Below are 20,749 nucleotides of genomic sequence, written 5' to 3'. Positions count from 1 at the left end.
TGAATAATCTACCGCTACTTTCCTGTGTGGTCAAATATTATTTACCTTTCTGACCTCCAGTTTGTCACTCTATAAACGTGGCACGATGATGAAGGCCACAATTCATCTCTGTTGCTTAGAGCAGTGTGGGAGGTTTTTGTATTTGGCTCTGGCTATTCCAGCCTTTGACAGCCTCAGGGTCATTTTGTAGTCCGCTGTTCTTGCTGTATTGCACCAGGAAGGTCTCTGCCCAGACAAAAGGTAAAAGCCCATACATCCTTTATTTGAGCATTTCACAAATAAATTACAAGTTTCTTTGCAACCACGTCATAAATCAAAACGTTTATTTACACCTCAGAAACAGCAAGCAATTCAGCAACTAGGGCCCAAAGAAACAACTGGAAAAGTAGCTGAAATCTTTGAAAATCAAACAAAAATATTTTTCTCCTTGCTTGAGTTTTAAAAAGAAAAAATACATTAAAAAAATTTCTTGGTGATACATTAGAGATTGTTATGGGGCAGATTGTTATGATTTCTGTCTGAAATGGCAGTAACAACACAGCTTGTTTGTACTGAATTCACCATCACAGTTCACCAGACATGCTCTCATTCCGCAGTCCTAAACAGGATGTGCATGCAGGTACATACACATCTGTCTTTACATTCATTTTAGCCCCAAGTCATCAAATACAGTCACTTAATTGATGCAGAGAAGGAGTACAATGTTCAAATGTTGAATGAAACTTTCCTAGATAGCTGTCCTGTTGAAAACAGAGTGATGCAGTTATTCTGGCTATAAACCCTCCTGTTTTCACTACTGATGACGAGCTTATACACAGACAACTAAAAATGAGTCAGTAAACAACTATAAATATCTTCAAATGATATAAATTTTATTAAGCGAGGACAACTAAAGGTTAGCATAAATACAACATGAGAGTTGGAATAAGCCTGGATTTTAGTGTGGGAGGTTTTTGGTTGTGGGTTATTTTTTTTTCCTTCTTTTTTTCCCTTTAAAAATCAAACTGGTTTGGCATAAATCGCCCAAGCTGTTCCTTAACATGTGTTTATTCAGGAATCGTGGGATTGAACTGCTTATTTCAAGTCCCCCCATGTTGTATTATTCTCCATCTGCATATATTATATATATATATTTATATATGTATGTGTATATCTCTATATATCTACATATATACACACACATAGCAATTGTGCAACTAATAGCTTTCCACCAAGAGTGGATGAGTAAATCCATTTCATTTGGACAAATACAAACCAAGTATCATATCTTGATGTGAAAACAGTGTAGTCAGTGGTTGTATGGTTGACAAAGTAAAACAGTCTGCTATACCTCTTTTAAATGGAATAGCTGTTACAACTACTGCTGAAATGCTTTGCATGTTAACCCTAAGTGTTGTATGGTCACAGAATTGATAGAAAATTATTATTATTTCATTTATTTATGTTTTTGGCACCACTGGTCAGTGCATCTCTCAGACAGTTGAGTCTCTAGAGATGTATTAAAGGAAAGATAGGATCACAGCTCTGCCCAAGACTTGGTGTTCTCAACCTGATGTGACTGTTTAATATTGTTTATCTTGTGGTTTTTACTTTAATTAAATGAGTTGTTATTAAATATTTTCAAAAAGAAACTTGGCCTTTGGATAACTAGTGACATGAAAGTATGTGTGTACAACATTCTGCTCTGTCTCCAGTGGCTGCGTGTGCTGGAAGCAGCTGAGATGAAGACTGGCAGTTTCCTGTGTCTCACCAAGAAGCCTCACAAAGGAAAGACCAATGATGTAAGAGTTGTTACTATAATACGTCTCCCCTGTCACAGTGAGCATTTAGGCTGGGTCCCTGTGATCTCACTTGAAGCCCATAATGTCATGAATAAGGTTTGTATTACAGGGATCCCTGACTTAAATGACTTCATGAGAAACTGGGGCGAATAATTTGACTACAGGCCATAGCCACTTCAAATAAAGGTTAAACCAAATTGGGTTGGGTTCCTCCAGGACCCATCAAAGTCATGAAGGAAGTGAGCTCTCTGTGGGAAGCATCTGGGCTGTAAGCTTCTCTGTATCTCACAAAAGACAAACATTCAATTATATATAAGCAGTCAACGATACTGTGACAGACACTGCTGCTTTACTGTTGGCAGCACATCAGTAAAACCGTTTTTGTTTTGAGTATGACTAACTGATGCTCAAACAAGTCTAGTAATGGAGATGCTCTTTGATTTACACCAGTGTTAAGTGGGACGAGAACAGGGCTCGGAAAGTGTAATAGTCAGTGTTGCACTCAGAGCTAATTTTCCTTGCTAACCAGTAGGAAATTCGGCTGGTTTCCCTTGGATTTAATCTTCAGTCCTGCAGTTACTGAAGAAAATGTACATTCATAAATGCACACAGGCATATTGCAAGCACATGCATGAGGGGTACAGAGTTCAGTTAGCACGTGCATCACAGATGAGACCTTTACCTTGCTAATAAACTCTTCCTGATTAACATTATACCCAATTTGTGTTTTAACAGCAGATACTTTTTATGAGTGTTTCAAAAGGAAAATCAAGTTGACTGCCTGACTCCACACAGCACCGTGTGTCTGCAAACATACAAAAACTGCAATAAACGTTGTGACCAAACAGGCAAGGTAGGAATAAGAGCTGTATTGCAAACCCAGTAACCTTGGCTGAACAAGTGCTAAACAAAGGGGAAAACGAACCAAACTAATTTTACAACTTCTGTGTTTCTTTCATAATGTTGTGAGGAAGTAATACGTTATTTTTTCTGCTTTGTTACAGGAAATGAGAATCACTTTTTAAAGCCTGAACCCACCAGCTTTTTCAGGTAAGAAAACTCAGATTTTAACGTGGTTCCTCATTTGTATATTGCCACAGAAAGTGACACAATTGCTTTTTAAAAAAGGGTTGGTTCTCAGGTACTTGTTTCAGTTGTTTCTCAGATGAAACATTGCAGCTTCATCTTCTCTCTGTGTGCTCAGGTAGTCCAGTGATTAACTCAGTCGGAAGCCTAAAGATGCACTGTAAAGGCTGGGAGGCTTTAGTTTGTCTGGTGGTACTGGTGAATGAAGGCTTTGATGCGTCTGGATTCAGGGCTTCAGCCACTGTACTGACTTTTCTACATGTCAAAAGGCTGCAGTGTTATCCAAGCAGAACGATCTCTTGTCCTTGGGCACAGATTGGTAGTAAGAGTTTTCCCATTGTTAGTGCAGTTCTAGGCAGAAGAATTTTTTCTTTCTTCTTGGTTTTGGGTGCCCTTGGAATGATTCATCAAATACTGTGTGAACCTTGGTTTAAATTAGGAAAGGGTATCTTTATCTGGTACTTGATAGGAATGACACTGATGTCAATGGGTGTCTTTCCAGAGGTGGGTTTTGCTGGAAAGGGAGAGGAAGGAAACAAGTAGAAAAAGAGCATTTGCAGGGGGAGAATATTATAATCTCTTTTATTCAAGATAGAGGTTTTGTAGATTAAAGCAGAGGGTGCAGTTCATCTTTGGGTTCATTTGGATTCATTCATTAAACACGTCTCTTGAATATCCAGTGGTGTTATGCATTTGTTGGTTTTTCCTTTTGAGAACTTTGCATAAAAAAATCTGTTTTTAATAAGCCGTGATTGCTGATGCCGTGGTTACTGTGAGGTATGGGCAACGAAAGCAAACCAGGAAATTTACAGCGCTATGGAGGCTCACAACACAAACTGTTTTTTCCCCTCTGTTGCCATTGTTGTTACTTTTGATTAAAAAACAAAACAAAACAAAAAATGGTTGTCATATTTGGTACAATACAGGAAGTCAGAGAAAAGCTATTGTACAGCAATTTTTAACCACCAACACACATTTAATATCTAGTGTAGAGTTATGGAAAACTCAATGTATGTCTGGACTTTTTTAATGCTTCCAAAAAACTTTACTATTGAAACGTATATGTGGTGTGGAAGATATGCTCATAATCTCACTGTAGTAAAGACAACATACAGTATGACTCATAGGTACTGTAAAAAGGCTAACTAAAGAATGCAGCTGCAAAGTACTATTGCATAAGGAAGCTTTCTTGTTTAAACTTTAAATAAGCAAGTTTATTAAAATATTCTAAGACACTTACCTTACCCTAGTTACTGGCAAGCTCTAATAAAAGCCACAGTCTGTCACTAGTATACTTTTTTGTGTTAATTTTATAAAAATTTGGTGTGAGCTTTGATGGATCATTTACAGTTTATTAACAAGATGATCATCTTGACACAGGTAAGTTTTTTCTTCTTTTTTTTTTTTAAACCTTACATGCTCACAGAATAGAAAAGGATTCATAGTCATATGTAACGAACACCCTTTTTTTTCCCCCCATGTCTGCAAATAAGTGTGGTAAGTTTACACACACAAAGAAATGCTCTTGTTACTCTTAACTGGAAACTGTGTGTACACGTGTATGTATGTATATATATATTCAAAACTATAGATATGTGTGAATACGCTTAGATAACAGGGCATCTGTTTTCCTCCTTGCACTGATACGTGTAACGACAGCTGCACAGAGGCTGGGAGAGAGGCCAGTGCTTCTGAGAAACACCTTGATTTTGCTGTTCTAATCAGCTTCTCATAGGCAGACGTTGCCTGCTTTGTCTGCAGAACTGGCAAAGGACTTAAATTTTGTAAACTGCCCCAGCAAATAATTATCTGCAGGAGCATGGAGGAAGCTGACTTTAGCCCCTTTAAAATTAGCCCAGCATGTCCCATTGCTGTAGGTGGTGACCATATGGTGCTGGTTGCACTGAGTGCTTCCCCTTGCCTTGCAAATCAGAGCTCATACACCCTCCCGGCACTGAGATGAAGAGCTGTGCTCCTGCTGAGTCTTACATTCAGTTTTGGGGCATAAGGTGAGAAGTCCGGATCAGAAGCAAGCCGGGGGACTTGCATTTCCTGTTTGCTGAACCTGAGGTACAAGAAGTGATGCTGCAGAGCCCTGGGCCTGCCTTATTTGGTGTCAACAAAGTGGCTTTTTTCAGTGGTATGACTGCAATAGACTCTCCTTCTGGCCACGCTATAAACAGCAAGCACAGTAGGTTTAGCCATAGTTATGATTCATCTGTGGCTGTTTTACACTGCTTTGTCAGTTGCATGTTCCAGATGAATATTTTATAAAAGCTAAACCAGTCCTATAACTCTTCTCTCCATATAAATATATATATATATACATACACTCATACATATACAAATACTAACCCACAGACAAAATATTTTCTGAACAGTTGAATAGCAACAAGTCAACAGTTAGAAAAAAATGGAGTCAATCTGTTTTCTGCTCCCCAAAGGTCAAGTTTAGATGTCATGGTCTTTTAACATTCAGTGGAAATCCGCATAAACCTTGCATCTTGCAAGAGGAATCCATTAATAAATGGAAGTTAGGGCAGAGGCTGTCAAACACCAATGTATAGTCGGACAGATTAAGTGAGGTTGCAAATTAAACTGAATCTGGAGCAACTGAGGCCTAGTAGTGAAGAACAGTAACTGTAAACTGCAGTCTTCAGATCTGACGTTTTCTTTTTTCCCGTTGCCATGGCAACTCGGTAGGACAGCTTCAAATGTCAGGAGTTCTTACAGACCTAAACGATGGGAAATGTGTGTGATTATTACCATGCAGATCACAGTGTCTTTTGACTTCTTGTCTTATTACCTCCCACAGATTCCTGATGGAGAACATGCACATTTATCAGCAATTCAGTCTGAATTACCCTGGTTTAGGAACAGTTAATGGGGGAAGATGTAAATCTTCAGGAGAAAACCCCAAAATGTCACCTGGAGCATTTTGAGACCTTTGGGTGTAAATCTTCAGCCAGAACCGAATTCTCCCCACTGGACACCTCCTTCACTTGTATTGGTGCAAGAATGCAAGTAAAATGCCACTGAGCTCCCTTTGCATATGCACATGCTGACTAGTAAAGAGCAGACAGATGTGTTTTTAAGAATAACCATCTATTTATGTTTTATGTGACTATAGCAGGGACTAAAAGAGCTGGCATATTTTATTAATGTTGCTACAGAATTGCAAATCTTACCTTTATTATCTAACCTTTTAAATTATCTATTATCTTAAGTGAAGGTAACACAACTTGAACAATCCTTTCCATTTCAGATGGGCAGCTCGATAATGCAAAGGCAGTAAATAAGCATAGAAAACCAAAGATTAGGAACTAATCTAACAGTTGAAGTTAATGGGTTTCTTTCCTCCAATGTCATTTGGCAGCATGAGGACACTACTGAATCACAAATATTCAGCTTGCAGTGAAAACACATAAGGCTGGTCTTAGTAGAACACATAACTGAAGTTCTCAGGAGCTCAGCTTAGAGCTTGCCTGGTATTGATGCTGGTGCACTGATGGTTTACTGCTTGTTCTGGCTGTGGCTGGGAAGGAGTTAACTTTTTGTTATTAGCAGCTGGTACAGTGTGAAGATGCTTTCTGTTTTTCAGGCTGCCCTGACACTGAGCAGTCTGCAGTACACGAGGTGCTGGGAGGAGCAGAGCCAGGACATCTGACCCTAGGGGTATCCCTTACCCTCTGACATGGTGTTCCTCACTAAGAGCTGGGGGAAGGACATACAGAGGTATACCACTTGTACTCCAGGTTGGTTGTGTGTGATGAGCCCTGCTCTCCTGCTCTGTGCCCTGGGATGAGGTTACTGTGGTACCAAAACACAAAGGCACAGGTCAGGTATGATGAGGGACTGATGGGTGGGAATCACTGAAGTGAGAAGTGCCACTGAGATTTCCAAATCTAGAACTGATTGAAATGGGGATCTGTCGCACGTAGAAAATATCTGACCACAAAGTTAGAACCCAGACTTCTGTATTGAATCTTCATGAACACAAGTGCCAAAGTTTGAATGTGTTTGGATTAGGGATTGGCTGCTGCTAAATTCTCATAAACAGCTTTTTCTCCTGAGATAGTGGAAAGCCTAAGTTCAGGACTCTGATCTCTGAAAAGTCGTATTTTTATGTTGCAGTGAAGTTTATCATCATTAAAGGGCTTTTGTTCAAGCCTGACTCAAAAGAAATAACACTAACTTTTGAATCAGCAAAGCTACTCTGAATCCCTGGAGGTTTCTCTGCTAAGGACAGGCACTTGTATTTGATGAATGAACGGCAGCTGTAGCACTGAATTTCTCTATAGTCCATAGGCTGAAACGTCAGAGAAATTTGTCAGCAAAGTGTTTATAAGTAAGTATCACACACATTCAAGCAGCCGGTGACTGCTTCACCAACAGCTTGTAAATAAAGGGCAATATATGTTGACTTACAAGCAGACCTCAAGAAAAACATGTATATTTTACATCAAGTTGATAGGTGTAATGAATGTTAGTACTTTGTTACACACCTTGTCTTTCTTGAATAAACTATATATTAGAATTACTTCATTCAGCTTAAGCTGTATGGTTTTCTTTTCCTCTACTACTTGAAGGCTACCTTCTCTCTCTCTCTCTCTCTCACACACACACACACACACAAATCTGATGCTTCCTTTGGCTCCTATGACACCTCTAATCACTTCTGCCTGTCCTTCTGTCTTAATCCCTCCATCCCTGGTTTCTGGGGAAAGATTTCCACCCCCATCTCCACCTTTTCCATGACACCATCCGTATGTGTTCAGTGATGACTTCAGTGCTGACAGTTCAGAGATCTTGCATTCTCTACATTTTTTTTTTCTTTGTTTAGACTAAAATGTTGACTTCTGGCTCCAAATACCCTTCTAGTGTTTAGCTGTCAGCTCTGCACAGCTCAAACCAAGCTCTTAAGTCTTTCCCTTAAAGCACTCCCCCTCTTCTTCTTCCTTTGATTGCTCCGGACAGCCCCATCATCCTGTCTCTTATTCAAGCTTAAAAACTGAGACAAACTAGAGAGCATTTTTGTCACAGGATCTCTTTCTTAGGTCTGTGTATTTAGGTTATGTCTAAATCTAGGGGATCCTTTCCCACACATCATCCCAAAGGGCTGTCTGTAGCCATCCAAACAGCTGAAATTTCCTATCTAGGCTCTGCTTGGTTAGCACATTTGCAACATCTTTTCACAGCCCTTGACAAATTCAAGGTACTGTGCTTCGCATCCTGCCGGTCTTTTGCTGTACAGAACATTTTCCTGCTGTCACTTTCATGATGCCTCTGTTCCTGTAACTCCTTCCTTCCTGTTGGCATGCATGTTCATTGACCATACCTGTGTGAATGGTTTTTCTTGTTCATAGCCAGTGATGCCAATTTTAGTTGTCGTGTTTTCAAACCAAGCATCTTCAGGCTTTTGTTCCCAGGCTTTCCTGTGTAGTAGGAGGAGCTCCCTGCAATCATCAGTGCTTTCTCCTTAACATCTCCTTTTGCTGATATGTCAACAAAGAACACTTGGCAAAGGGTGCACAGCCTCCTATCAGCTCAGCACTTTGACCAAGTTGTATTGAAACAATTCATTCTAAACATGGTTTGGGAGGTTAGTACATACCCTTTGCTTTTTTACTTTTAAAGTAGCTTCAATATTCATAAGAAACATGAGCTGTAAATTTTCTGTAGGAACTCAACTTTGGTACATCCAGTAAGAACATTCAAGACCAGATCTGTCTTTGTTCTTTCTACTGCACATAACAGTGATAGAAAATTTATTGCAGCCAGTACTGAAGTTAGTCTAACTTCAAGTTTCTGTGGTTAATATCAAAGCTTATCAATTACAACCTTACTGTCTAAAGATGTTCTGATATAGTCACATCTGGTGTTGACAAGATGTTGGTATTTAAGGAATACTATGAGCATAACATGTGCAAATATTGTGTGAAAGGAGCATGTTTGTTAATCTGTACTAACTTGCTCTTTTATAGGCTTAATGCTCTGGTAAGCCCATACCTGGCAGGTTTGGATCTGTACACTAATAATCGTTATGCTTAGTAATTATTTTATTGGTATCATATGTAAATAACATCAGTTTATTTGTAGTTGTTCTCAAGAATAATTACATGTCATGTGTTGTAGATAGACAGAAATCACATTGAAAACAAGTGATTTGCTGTCTACAGCTGCAGAAGGATGGCACATGCATCATGTTCTTATATTGCCAACAGCCAACCTCCTCTGCCTTAAGAGTACCTGGGGAATGCACAAGCATCATAAAGCTAACATAACTATATAGAACTTATTTTCCCTAGAAATCATTCTCACTGAAGTCTCTAATGTGATTGTCCCCATTTTTAATCTCACAGGTCTCTGCTCTACCTATTCTACACCTGAGAGAAACATTCAGCTATGTTCCTTTTAAGATAACAGCCACATAGTGAGGTAATGTGCATGCTGAGTTATTACTGTTATGGTTAACATGTCTCAGATAAGAAAGCATTGCTGATTATCATGAATGAATGGTGTTTGTTGGCATTAATATTTTATCACTGAAAGATCATGCTTGCTTGCTTGTTGGTCAAAAAAAATACCAAGAAAAGATGGACATGTTAATGGAGTATAATAGTGCTATAGGAACATAGGTCTAAGTATGCAGTTTGGATTAGGGAAATTCAACATGTAGATACCAAAGATGGAAAAAAAATACCCTTTTTACTCCTACTAAAGTCAATTGACAGAGATTGTGTTTGAAAGGTTAAAAGACTTAAAGTTGGAGGCAGACTTCACAGGGCTGAGACCTTGAATCATCTAGTCATGGGGTTTCGGATATCAGATACTGACTTGCTTCGAAAATTGGAAGAGGAGGAAGTCAACTAATACAAGGTAAACGTCTGTAATATTGATTTCTTCGATTACTGCAGCCACCTGTCTACTTCACACTGGATGAATGTAAGGTTTATCCCTTATGCTGATTTGTATGGAAAAAAAATAAAAGACAATTAATCTGGAGACTTTGAAAGATGTGTACCTCACGAGTCCAGAGTTAGCACTTCCTTCCACCTCTGCCATTACACACACTATACTTCTTAAATTGCAGTTCAAACCTCATAAAAATTAAAAGCATTTAAGTTTCATGGTGACCCTCTGTGAACGAATGAACTTTACCCAAAACGTATTCATCCTTTAATTTTCATTTAACATAGCGAAGAAAGTTAACACAGCTGGAGTCTGGAGTTCAACTCAGGCATGCTCCATTTCTTTAGATTTCCTTTAATTACCTTCTCATCAGAAATATTACATTAATCTTCGCTTAATTAGAAGTCTGCATTACATCATGGACTTTATCGAAACCTCAGTAATGTTAAAGGGGTAATGGAAAAATGGTAGAAGAGATCAGAACCATGTTTCTGATTAGGCAGTTAATCAACATTCAGGTACTTCTTTTCTGACTTTAGCAGCTAAAAAAGGGCATTAATTAATTAGATACACAGCTATTAATATAGCTTTCATGTAGAACTTAGAAAAACAGAAATGGTTTTCATGTACATCACTGGTTGATTTGACATAGGTAAATTTCCACAGCGGTAGTGTCAGTGTTTGTATCACTACTAACTTACAGTAGGACTATTCTGGCAGAGCTGGAACAGCACTGATTTTACATCAAAGCAGTCTTACTCTTGTAACTTCTCACATGAGCCTTACTCACTGCTGAATCCTTGTTTCTGCTTCTCCTTGTCATGTACTCACACTAACTTTGCATTGGGTTGACTTCATGACACACAAAATTTATGTGCATGTGTAGTACTAACACACATTCATCTGAGAGAAAATTCATTAACTAAAAGGCTACTCATGTCTGCTCTGAAGTTCTAGTAGCGTGTACTATGTTTGTCTTGCTCAACTCCTATTTGTCATGGACTTCATGCATCTCATTGGGGGTGGGTGTGAAGTAAATCCTGTGATACAGCAGCTAAGTTGTTGATGTTTGGGTTTTTTTTCCTTTTATTTATTTTAAGTAAGTTGGTATGGATTTTAGCTGGATGCTTTGCCTGAACAATGCCAGCTTTGTTTGACCAATAGCAAACAAACACTTCCTTTCTTTGCCAGTTTAATGAAAACAGAAGAAGTAGAGAGGTGATTACCTGCAGACTGGAAATACATTTTCTGATGCTCTAATCTGATAAATTTAGCTGAACAGTTGAAAATATGCAGCAAATGAAATGAGTAATACAGTTTTGAAATAGTAATATTGAACAAATCTAATCTTTCATACGTAAACTGAAAATGAAGTGCATAAAGAACACCCACCTAGGCGGCCTTTTAAGGCAACGTGTAACTGCTTAGGCAGTCAGATCTCAATTGCCACAGCAGCACAGGGTAGTTGACTATCATTTTCTAAGAAGTTGAACATGAACCTAAATAGTCCAGACACGTTCAGATCTGCAGGTGTACCCAATTCCCAGCTTGAAATACTAAAAGAATCATCTAAAAGAAACTCTTACTAAGCAAGAATAATAATGAGTGGAAAATAGTAATGCTTTGAAGCTGTGGAAGAGGAGAAAAGAAAAACAAACTGTCAGGTTTGGCTAACACTGAAATTTACCAGGCTGTATTTCAAAGATGCTGAAGAGGAATTTGTAAGTGCAACAAGTGTGAATACTCAGCGATGCCATACAGAGACTGTTTGCATGGGTAAGATAGGGTTTTAAGATGTAGGTCTGAAATAGTCCAGACATTAATGAGAAGCAAAAAAGCAATGCCACCTAACCTTTAGGTATACCTTCAGTATTACATACAAGTGAATAGCAAGTTGTCAGCATGCAGCGTGTCCCATTTGTTGGGATGTGGTGAGGTAGGTAAATAGCAAAGGATGTTAGAAGAAATAAGAAAACAGCAACAAAAAGTGTAGCTGCTATTGTAGACAGAAAAAAGTATTCAGTGGGCATCTGTTCAGTTCTAGTTTTTAGTCATAGTCCACTCCAGAACAGCATTTAGCTGACTTTAAGCTCTTCTGAAAAGAAACACAAACTATTATATATCAATGGTTACTACTGTGAAAATGAAAACATAAAATGTTCATTTGAATTCATGCCACTGAATGGTCTATCAAACTAATCTCTTTAAATGTTCATTTCATGTCTACAGAATGACCATCAGGAACAATATTACAGCTTTTAGTGAAGTAGCTGTATTTGCTGGTATTATTTTTCTGTTCTACATTCCAAACACACAGCTTCTAAAGTGCAGTGTTTTTTCTCCAGAGCTATACTTCTAGAATGTGTTTGGATGGCTTAAAATATGCATAAAACACCATTTCCCACCTAATTGACTCAGTAAAATTTGATCTCATTAAGTACATTTTAAGTATGTTTATGTATAATTTGAAGGTATTTCCATTTGTCATATCTACATGAGTAGGTGTATAAACATCCTCTCTCCAATTATATATGTACATATGGACTTCTGTGCCATTTCAAGCCCCATTAACTTTAGGTGGGCTCCCAAAGCCCAGTGCACAACAGGACAGAGTACACCTGCAGAGAAATTAGAAGACTGGGCACAGATGTCTGTGTTACAAGTGAGACTCCTGTCAGGACAGACTATGCTCCCTTAACCCTCAAACCATCTCATGCCACTCAAGAATGCATTGCTTTGGTCTTGAAACACTTGATGGTCCTGCATAAAATAATGTAGGATGTACAAAGAGATACAGATGGTGCTCCTGTTCCTTTGAAAAATGAAATTACTGGGAGAAAATGCTGCAGTACCAGCTGTATGTTCAGATAAATTCAACTCTGCTAATAACATTTAATTGTTTGTAATGACTTACTTTATACCAGACCTGACTTTCAAGGAAGAAAAGCCAAACATTTTGTCTGTTGACACTACTACTGTATTCTTCAAATCAGAAACGTATTATGAAAAATACTATGGTAAGAGACGGCAAGAATTAAAAGAGGAAAAATTAGGGCAATTAATAATAAGAAGTTAAATTCAGGAGTGTCTTCAAGGCATCTATGCAATCACAGCACTGACATCTGCACAAGTCTCCTGATTTTTGACATACCTGCGGCCTTTCACCCTCAGTTTAGCAAATGAATTCCAATGCAGAGACTTGCAGCTCATCTAATTACTTCATAGCAGTACTTCCCCCCAGCCTGTCACCTTGTTTTCTTTTCATAGTAAGGAATATTTTACTTATTATGTTCAAGTTAACCTAAACCTTTGTAGTCAACCTGTCAGATTACCACAACCAAACAAAAATGACACCACACATTAAAAAAAGAAACAACTAAACCAACAACTGAGGCCATACAGCAGTAAGGAACAACACACACAGACAATCTCAGACTCAACACCAGACGAGCTTGCTAACATACCTTCTTTTTCTCCAACTCATCCTCCTCAAGTAACTGATAGTAGTAATAGTAGTCCTTCTTTTTCACTAGGAAACAGTGAACCCTCTCTTTTCTTTTTCCTCACTCTGAATTACTAAAATTCTAAATTGTATGTGAAACAAATTGGTCCTGTCTTATCTGCAGCTGCAGCTAGGAAAAGCTGACAAAAGGACAAGATGCTGTTACACTAAGTCTTGTTTGAAACACGGTGCCCGCGGTAGTGACATGAGATTTAATATTCTTTCCAATATTTATTAGCATTAACCACTATAACTTTGGACAGCCCTGTATCTGCCAATAATGTGTCATACCAGCTGCAGTTCAGCGACTCTCATATTAATGTAAGTTAGTGTACATACACAATATACAAAGAAGCTCTTTCCCCCCCAATAGACTCTGTAGCTACCATCTACATACAATACCACCAAACATCTTATTGCTTTGTTGTGGAATAGCAACGTATACTGCCCATATACACCAGTATCCTGCATTTCCTATTTAAGCTGGGAAGAGCTCCTAAGCTTTTCTTGTTTGAAGTATATTTACCTTTCCAAGGGCTTCTGGGCAACTCTATAGTCTGCATCTCAATATCCCTCAGTATTCTGAACACCACAGGCAGCTACAGAATAGGTGGCACTTTTTGCATGCGTTATAGTTTTAATCAGGCTGTTCAGTTCTATGCTGTTACTTCAAAAATCTGCCATACGTGTCTTCTTCCATGACTTAGAAAAGCAGCACATATTCCAAGTGTAGATAATACTTGTACCATTTAAATGATAATACCAATATGTTTAGTATAGGGAGGAGATTCGTGCAGGGCACTTTCATCACGAACAGCTCTTTCATAGGGCTATCTATCCTCACACCAGATGTCAAATACAAAAAGACATACTTTGGCATGAACAACAAAGTTCGTTTGACTGAAGGATTTACCTCCTAGGAACAAGAGCCTCATAAAAGATAAACACTGGGAGCAAACTAAGCCTCGTAAGGGCTTTTGCAAAAATTAAACCCATAACTTACCACTAGAAATGGGATATTTCATCTGTTCAATAAGCATTAAAGTTCTTTTTTGTTTTTATGGCATCATAATCTTTGATTAGTATGATAAATATTTGGACTAGACTAAACATTGTGATGGAACTAATCACGGTTATAAAAGAGCTGTGTCTGATAATGAATTTGAAATGCAGTGATATCAGCACATTTTATGGAAGTTCAAATACAGAACCACGTTATTTAAACTGGCTCCTGGCACCATTCTTTCATGTCTCCATGTAGTCATATATACCTGAGAAAAATAACTGCTATGCTTCCTGGCTTTGCACAAGCATGAGAAGATGACTGTGCCGGACAAGGAGTACGAGCCTCTGGATGAACCCAAAACACACAACCACATAGTGCAAATTTTAGCAAAAAAAAGAATGCAGTCCAACACCAGGGGTTAGGTCTCTCTATGCTGAAGCCTAGCTAGGGAATTAATACTCTCATATGCATCATCCAAAAACATACCAAACATTCTCTTTCTAAAGAAGGAGATCCTTCCTTCCTTGTCCCTTCAACTCACCTGCCGTGTCCCTGTTTTGGTTTTGCTTAGGAAAAAGACCGGTGCACAGCACAGAACAAACTGCTGGCAGATTATGTACAGAATCTTACTTCAACCTCGGGTTGAAATTACAACTCTAAGGTTGTCAAAAGGCTCAGTGCACTAGGAAACAGCACAGACATGTCAGGACAATTCAGTGCTGCTTATTCTTTTACAGTAGGAGGGGGAATCCCTCTATCAGTCTGAGCATGGAGCATCATTCTGATCGTAGGGGCCAATATTCTGCCCACAGTTCAGCTGGAGAAGATCTGTAGTCAAAAAGAGCAGCTCAAGAAGCATTTTCCAAAACCTGGAACTGCTTTTTAATGGCTCCTTATAATTAGGGCTAGAAAACAGCAACATGAATACTTTCAAAAGCAAAATGCTTTTCTCTACCCTATAGTCTGAGCTGATGCAATAATGTAAATAAAGTTCAAGTACAAATCATGTCCAGGAATGTTAGCCCAGTAATGAAAGTCATGTTTAGTATAGCAACAGCAACATTTATGAAGGGGTAATGAGAATGTATTTGAAGCAATGGGCTGCATCTTCCTATCACTGATGTAATGCTGTCATGTACAGTCACATATTTCTAACATATTACTTCTAACAGCTGAAGTCTGCATTTGTTTCTAGTTGACTAAACCCAGAATAACTGAACCAAAGCCAGATGTCGCTGATGAGAACAAAGAATGGGAATTTTCACTTAGCATTTATATAGTCCTTTTCATCTTCAGAGAGCATCACAAACATTAGCTAGTTCTCTCACAATAACCTTCATGCTGACCTTCTAGGATAAAAGTAATATACTATAGGAAAAAAAGACACCTGAGAAGATATGTAATCAAGCATGCACAAAGCCTCAGATGTGTAAACTGTCTTGGCCTCCATCTCTGTCTAATGGTAGACTGTACTTCATCAAGAACATAAGGCCTTTCACCGTAGCTTGGGAGTTAATTCACCATACAGTGCATTTTGCTAACATTATATGATGGTAATAGTCCTCAAATAACAGATTTTCTACCACAGCTATAGGACACAGAAATTCCTTTTCAGCAGTTAAGGAACTTAAAATAAAAGCACATTAAAAACTGGCAGAAAACTGTTACAAAGCAAGCCAGGGACACATCCAGTTTGGATGTATATGGAAGTCTATTGTTTTAAGTTCCTATCCTTCAGTCACCTGGGGATTTCTATTTTTTTAAACCGCTAGTTCAGATTAGGAATTTCATAAGACTTCTAGAAAGCTTTCACTGAAGCAGCAGAAGCTTCCTTTATGCATCAGTTCTCTCTCCCTCAACACAGACTTGCTGTTCTGGTTATCAGTTTGAATGTCTCTAAGCCCAGAATCTTGAATAAGTTCCTTATGTTCCAATTGCTTGCGCACTTCACGGACAAATAGATGGAAGCAGACGGTACTCATTTTCATGGTGACCCAGAACAGTTATTATTACAAGAACACCTTTTAATCTCCAGTTTCTGCCTTTGAATTGAATTCAAGTGGGGAGAGATGAAAGAAAGCATCTCAGAAATCTGTTACTACAGCTGGTACTTCTAAGTTTATCATATGCTAGCTTTAATTCTCTTTGATTCTTCCTAGAATTATTGCTTCTATTTCTTAATTTGACACCCAGGCATTTGTTGCTGTTCTTTGACTGTGAAAAATCCCTTCCCTCCTACTTCTGTAGAGCATCTTCCTTGGGGAAAAAATAAAGTCTCTCTAAGTAAGGTTTCTTACAGTGCAAAAACAAGTAGATAAAAAACATTCATTGCTTACACTTAAGGAAAAGACTTACAAAATAAACTGAAGAGTGAAAGAAGGATAAGAGTCATGCTGATATGAAGGGCATCACTTGCACTGCAGTCCATTCTGGATTTCTTGCAGGAGCACACTTGTAATTTCAGTTCTGTGTTGTTAGTCAGAGGTGGTTTTCCAGAATCTGTCACTGAGATTGGGATGTTGTAATTGGCCTTTTTCAGGTTTTGAAGCAGGACGACCTGGGCATGAGTATCTGCAAAGGATAAGGAGGTGAGAAATAGCCAAATAGTGCATCATGTGCATAGGAAGAAGCATTTTTAAACAATATCAAACATGTCACAGTTACTCCTTGAGGCAGGCACAGGTATCCCATCCATCTTTTATTTCCTTCTAAGGAGAATATGAAATGAGATGCTAAAAGATTAGGGAGCAGCCTTGCTGAAAGGGACCTTGGGGGTCCTGGTGGACAACAAGCTTAATGTAACTAAGTAGTGTGCAACTGCAGCAATGGAAGCAAAGTGGATGCTCAGCTGCATCTGTACCACCCGTGCATTACTGCTATTGAATTCATGTAACAAAGAGCCTCAGTGTGAGGTCAGTGGGATGCAGAGGTAGGAGGAATAAATGCATGAAAAATAAAAGTAAAGAACTTACTGTTAAGCTTGTTGATTCTCCACAACTTTTCTGGGCCAGATTGCTTACTCAGTTCAAATTTAAACGGATCTGTGTTGGGATGGAGGTCTTTGTCTGATGCTCCTAGTACCACTACTCTGAGATCTTTAGCATCATCGCAGACTTTTGCCAGCGTTGGGTAAAGGGATGGGATGTTGTCATTGACGTCTTCCAAGGTGATGTGTAAAGTTCCTGTACCTGTAGCAGGAGGGTTACCTATATGAAGAACAAACAAAGAGTTTATTAAATCATCTTTCCATAAATGTTTATCATACTTGTGCCTGCATGGATGCCAAGGAAAATATTTTTTATATATCTTCCTTCTGTTACTTGAGAATTACTGCTTTTTAAAATTGAAGGGTTAGTGTTGTAAATCGTTGCTATATTTTCCAAATGCAGTCTGTCTGCTTCTCCACAGTATGGACAATTATTCTAAGAAAAGTATTTTGAAGTCAAAATGAGATTAGGACATGAATAGACATCTGGAACAATCTGTTCATAAATGCATACTGAGAGAATCATAGTGGGAAATATCCCCTGCATGGACAGTGCGGTATTAAAAGAACTAGAGACAAATAGGAGGAAAAATGACAGCAGAGGGGAGTCAATTTGTACAGTGGGACTCATAAGTAGCAGGTTGTTTCTCAGTAACCCTTACCTCAGCCCCCATTTTGTTACGTTAGCAGAAGTGAAACCTATCAGCATGCGTCTCTAGAAAACGTGACCTTTTATTTACCCTGAGCCACCCTGTGTTAGTGATGGGAGATTCAAGCTTTTTCAAATCATCTGCTGGCCTGTCTCAGCCATGACCTGTAGGGACCAGTTTCAGAGGTGAGGCTGCTGTTTACTTACCATGATTCACTAATGGCATTCCTGCCAAGGCTGTGAGTGGCAAAAAAGCTGTAGCACTGGCAGTGTCTGCCAAGGGGACAGTTCAGCCCACTGGGAGCCGGGCTGATGCTGGCACCTCATTTCAGAGAGGTCAGAGAGGATCTGACAAGTAGTAATCGCTTTCAGTCACTACAGGTGCGTGCCATGGCTGAGCCAGTAACCTACTGCTTTCAATCTAAAGCTCAGGATCTTATTGCAGATCTCCTTACAGATTGTTTTGACAGATCCCAGTTTTTTCTAAGTGCACATTTCTTCCTGCATTGTTTACCATATCTAACAATCCTATTTGAAATGATGCACTTACTGAAGGGTCATTTTGTGATGCTCATTTTACTGGCTTAGAACACACCATCTATCATCTCTGCACTTCCCACAGCTGTAAATCCTCAGCAGGTAGAAAGAATTGAAGAGATAGTACTTAACCTGTAAAGCACCAGTGCAGTGTGTCACGGTAGTTTGACGTTTAGCACTTTTGCATGCAGCCCAATGAACTATGGGATTACTCCCACACTGAGAGTGCATCCTAAGAGAGAAGTAAATACCCTGTGGTCTGGATCTGATAAATGACTAACTGTAACAGAATGCAATTAGTCCTTTCAATAACAAATGATACTAATGGTGACACTTCATCTGTTTCATGCACACATAAATGCATAACAAAGGCAGAATTTTCATAGTTCTTCAGCTTTTCCCCTCACTCATCTCTCACTTTGTCATCGGAAGGGTTAGGGTTGAGTTCTTTTTAATGAAAAAGAAATTATTTTTCACTTTTTATTGGACTAATTGAATTTGCAGAAAGGCTCCAATACATTTTTTGTTCTTGATATATTATTAAGTAAAGTCATACAGCAGAATGGATGAAAAGACATTCGAGTATTTGAAATATGATCATAAAAGCCAGCCTTTCATGCACTTAATTAAACTGCTGTCTTTAATTTTGAATGCATTATTTCCACATTGGACTGATAATGTCGTATGCACTGCCCTTCTTATCTTTCTCTGAAGTCAGTAATATTAAAATCTGCCTTTTGAAATTAAGAAGCCAACAGCATTATGAATGTACTGTTATTTTGTCAAATGCAGATATGACTGCATTTTCTCTGCCACGTTAATGTTTCCCTATCTTCATATGGCTCATGGGCCAGTCAACTATTCTACACAAATAGGGAGGAAGGAAATTGCTTGTGTCCATTTCAATGACTTATTCTCCGGCTGTTTTATTTCTACTGATTTAAACAAAACTTTCTGGTGATTTATGAAGACTTCCAAAAGAAAAATAAGCAAATGTCAGGGTCGTAAGCTGACACTTGTTAACACACGTCATAAAAAATGCAAAAAAAAAAAAAAAAAAAGAATCAAGGAAATATGGTCACAATACATCCACTGGGAATGTATGACTTTTATAAATGTGACAGTATTATGCTTTTGAAATAAGAAACAGTCAAAAATCCCATGATCTCTAGACAGCTCTAGTTTTGAAATGAAAGATTTCTTCAGTGTAATTTAATCCTGAAATAGAACTAATTCTCATTGTAAAACTTAGCAGCTGAAAAGAAAATTAATGTGTAAACGAAGACATAAAGGGCTGTGTCCAGTAACCCTTGGGAACATCTTTACAGAGGAGCCTGGTTCCATTATGTCACTGAACTGGTCATTCCTGATGAAAATTAATACTCGGAACTTTTAGGTACTTTAGGAGTCACTTGGAACAGAGAAAATTTCTAAGTCCTGCAATGCATTCCACAAGTGGAATAGCTGTGATATACTATGGCATACATACAAATGAAATGTCATCACATTACTCGTTACTCACATGTAAAAGCTGCTCAAATGGACTGAAGGATAGCAGCTAATTTCACACTGAAAGAAAATCAGCGCTCGCTATTAAATCCTGATTTTAAGAATTCGAAGAAGTGATCTTGAGATGGTGATGTAAGAGCTTCCAAGCTTGTTAAGGTCTGAGGGACTAAAAATTTGATTGACAACACCAAAAATGTACAGATTCATCTTAGATCGTGCTGCAATTGTAAATCTATGTTACACTTATTTGTAGTGCATTGGGACTGGTAATATCTTCATCTCCTAGCATTAGACCACATAAAAACCTGATAGCAGTCCTTGGTTAGGCAGCAGTTAGTGATGCTGTAAGATGCAACAAGGACAAAATAGACTAACACAAAAGTAGTTCTATTTCAAGTGTTAGAGACCAGCATAGGATATGATGGGATCTATTGTCTGTCACCTAGAATCTGTAAAGCAAAAGACTGTTACCAGAAGATGTCGATGTTAAACTGGATCTTGGTACCTTCAGCATAAATTGCCATATTGCTCCTTTTATTTTAAAAAATAGTATCAAAATAAATGCTTCACTTCTATAATTCTATGTACTTGTATTATAACAAAGAGCTGCACAGAATTGTATTAGAATTATTAGTAATGTCTTACATGATAAGCACTCGGAAGAAAAACCTGGCCAATGAAAACTGAAACCGAGTTTTTGCTCCAGAAAGTTCTCACAGGAACAATGATGGCATTTAGACATCTAACTAATAAAATCAGGCAGTCAGATTCTTAAAAGATA

The 20,749-nt window shown here is 38.4% G+C and overlaps 1 protein-coding gene across 5 annotated transcripts in view; it reads right to left on the bottom strand.

Annotated features, from left to right (window-relative positions):
• Positions 1–241: 241 nt before the first annotated feature.
• CDH13 (cadherin 13) overlaps positions 242–20,749 on the bottom strand; it is a 386,189-nt gene continuing 365,681 nt past the window's right edge. For 4 of the 5 annotated variants that reach the window (XM_015874147.2, XM_032447005.1, XM_015874148.2 and 1 more), the window contains 3 exons: positions 17,260–17,493; positions 16,643–16,858; positions 242–5,602 (listed from right to left, as the gene is read on the bottom strand). In XM_015874147.2, coding sequence (XP_015729633.1) covers positions 5,595–5,602; positions 16,643–16,858; positions 17,260–17,493 — 458 coding nt within the window. In that variant the 3' untranslated portion in view covers positions 242–5,594. Of the gene's footprint in view, positions 5,603–10,117; positions 16,859–17,259; positions 17,494–20,749 lie in introns of those variants that run through there. The other variant, XM_015874146.2, reaches the window with a different exon arrangement.

This window comes from Coturnix japonica, chromosome 11 (assembly GCF_001577835.2).
Source record: "Coturnix japonica isolate 7356 chromosome 11, Coturnix japonica 2.1, whole genome shotgun sequence".
Lineage (NCBI taxonomy): Eukaryota > Metazoa > Chordata > Aves > Galliformes > Phasianidae > Coturnix > Coturnix japonica.
Note: the sequence above shows the minus strand (reverse complement) of the source record. Positions and strands in the feature narration are given on the sequence as shown.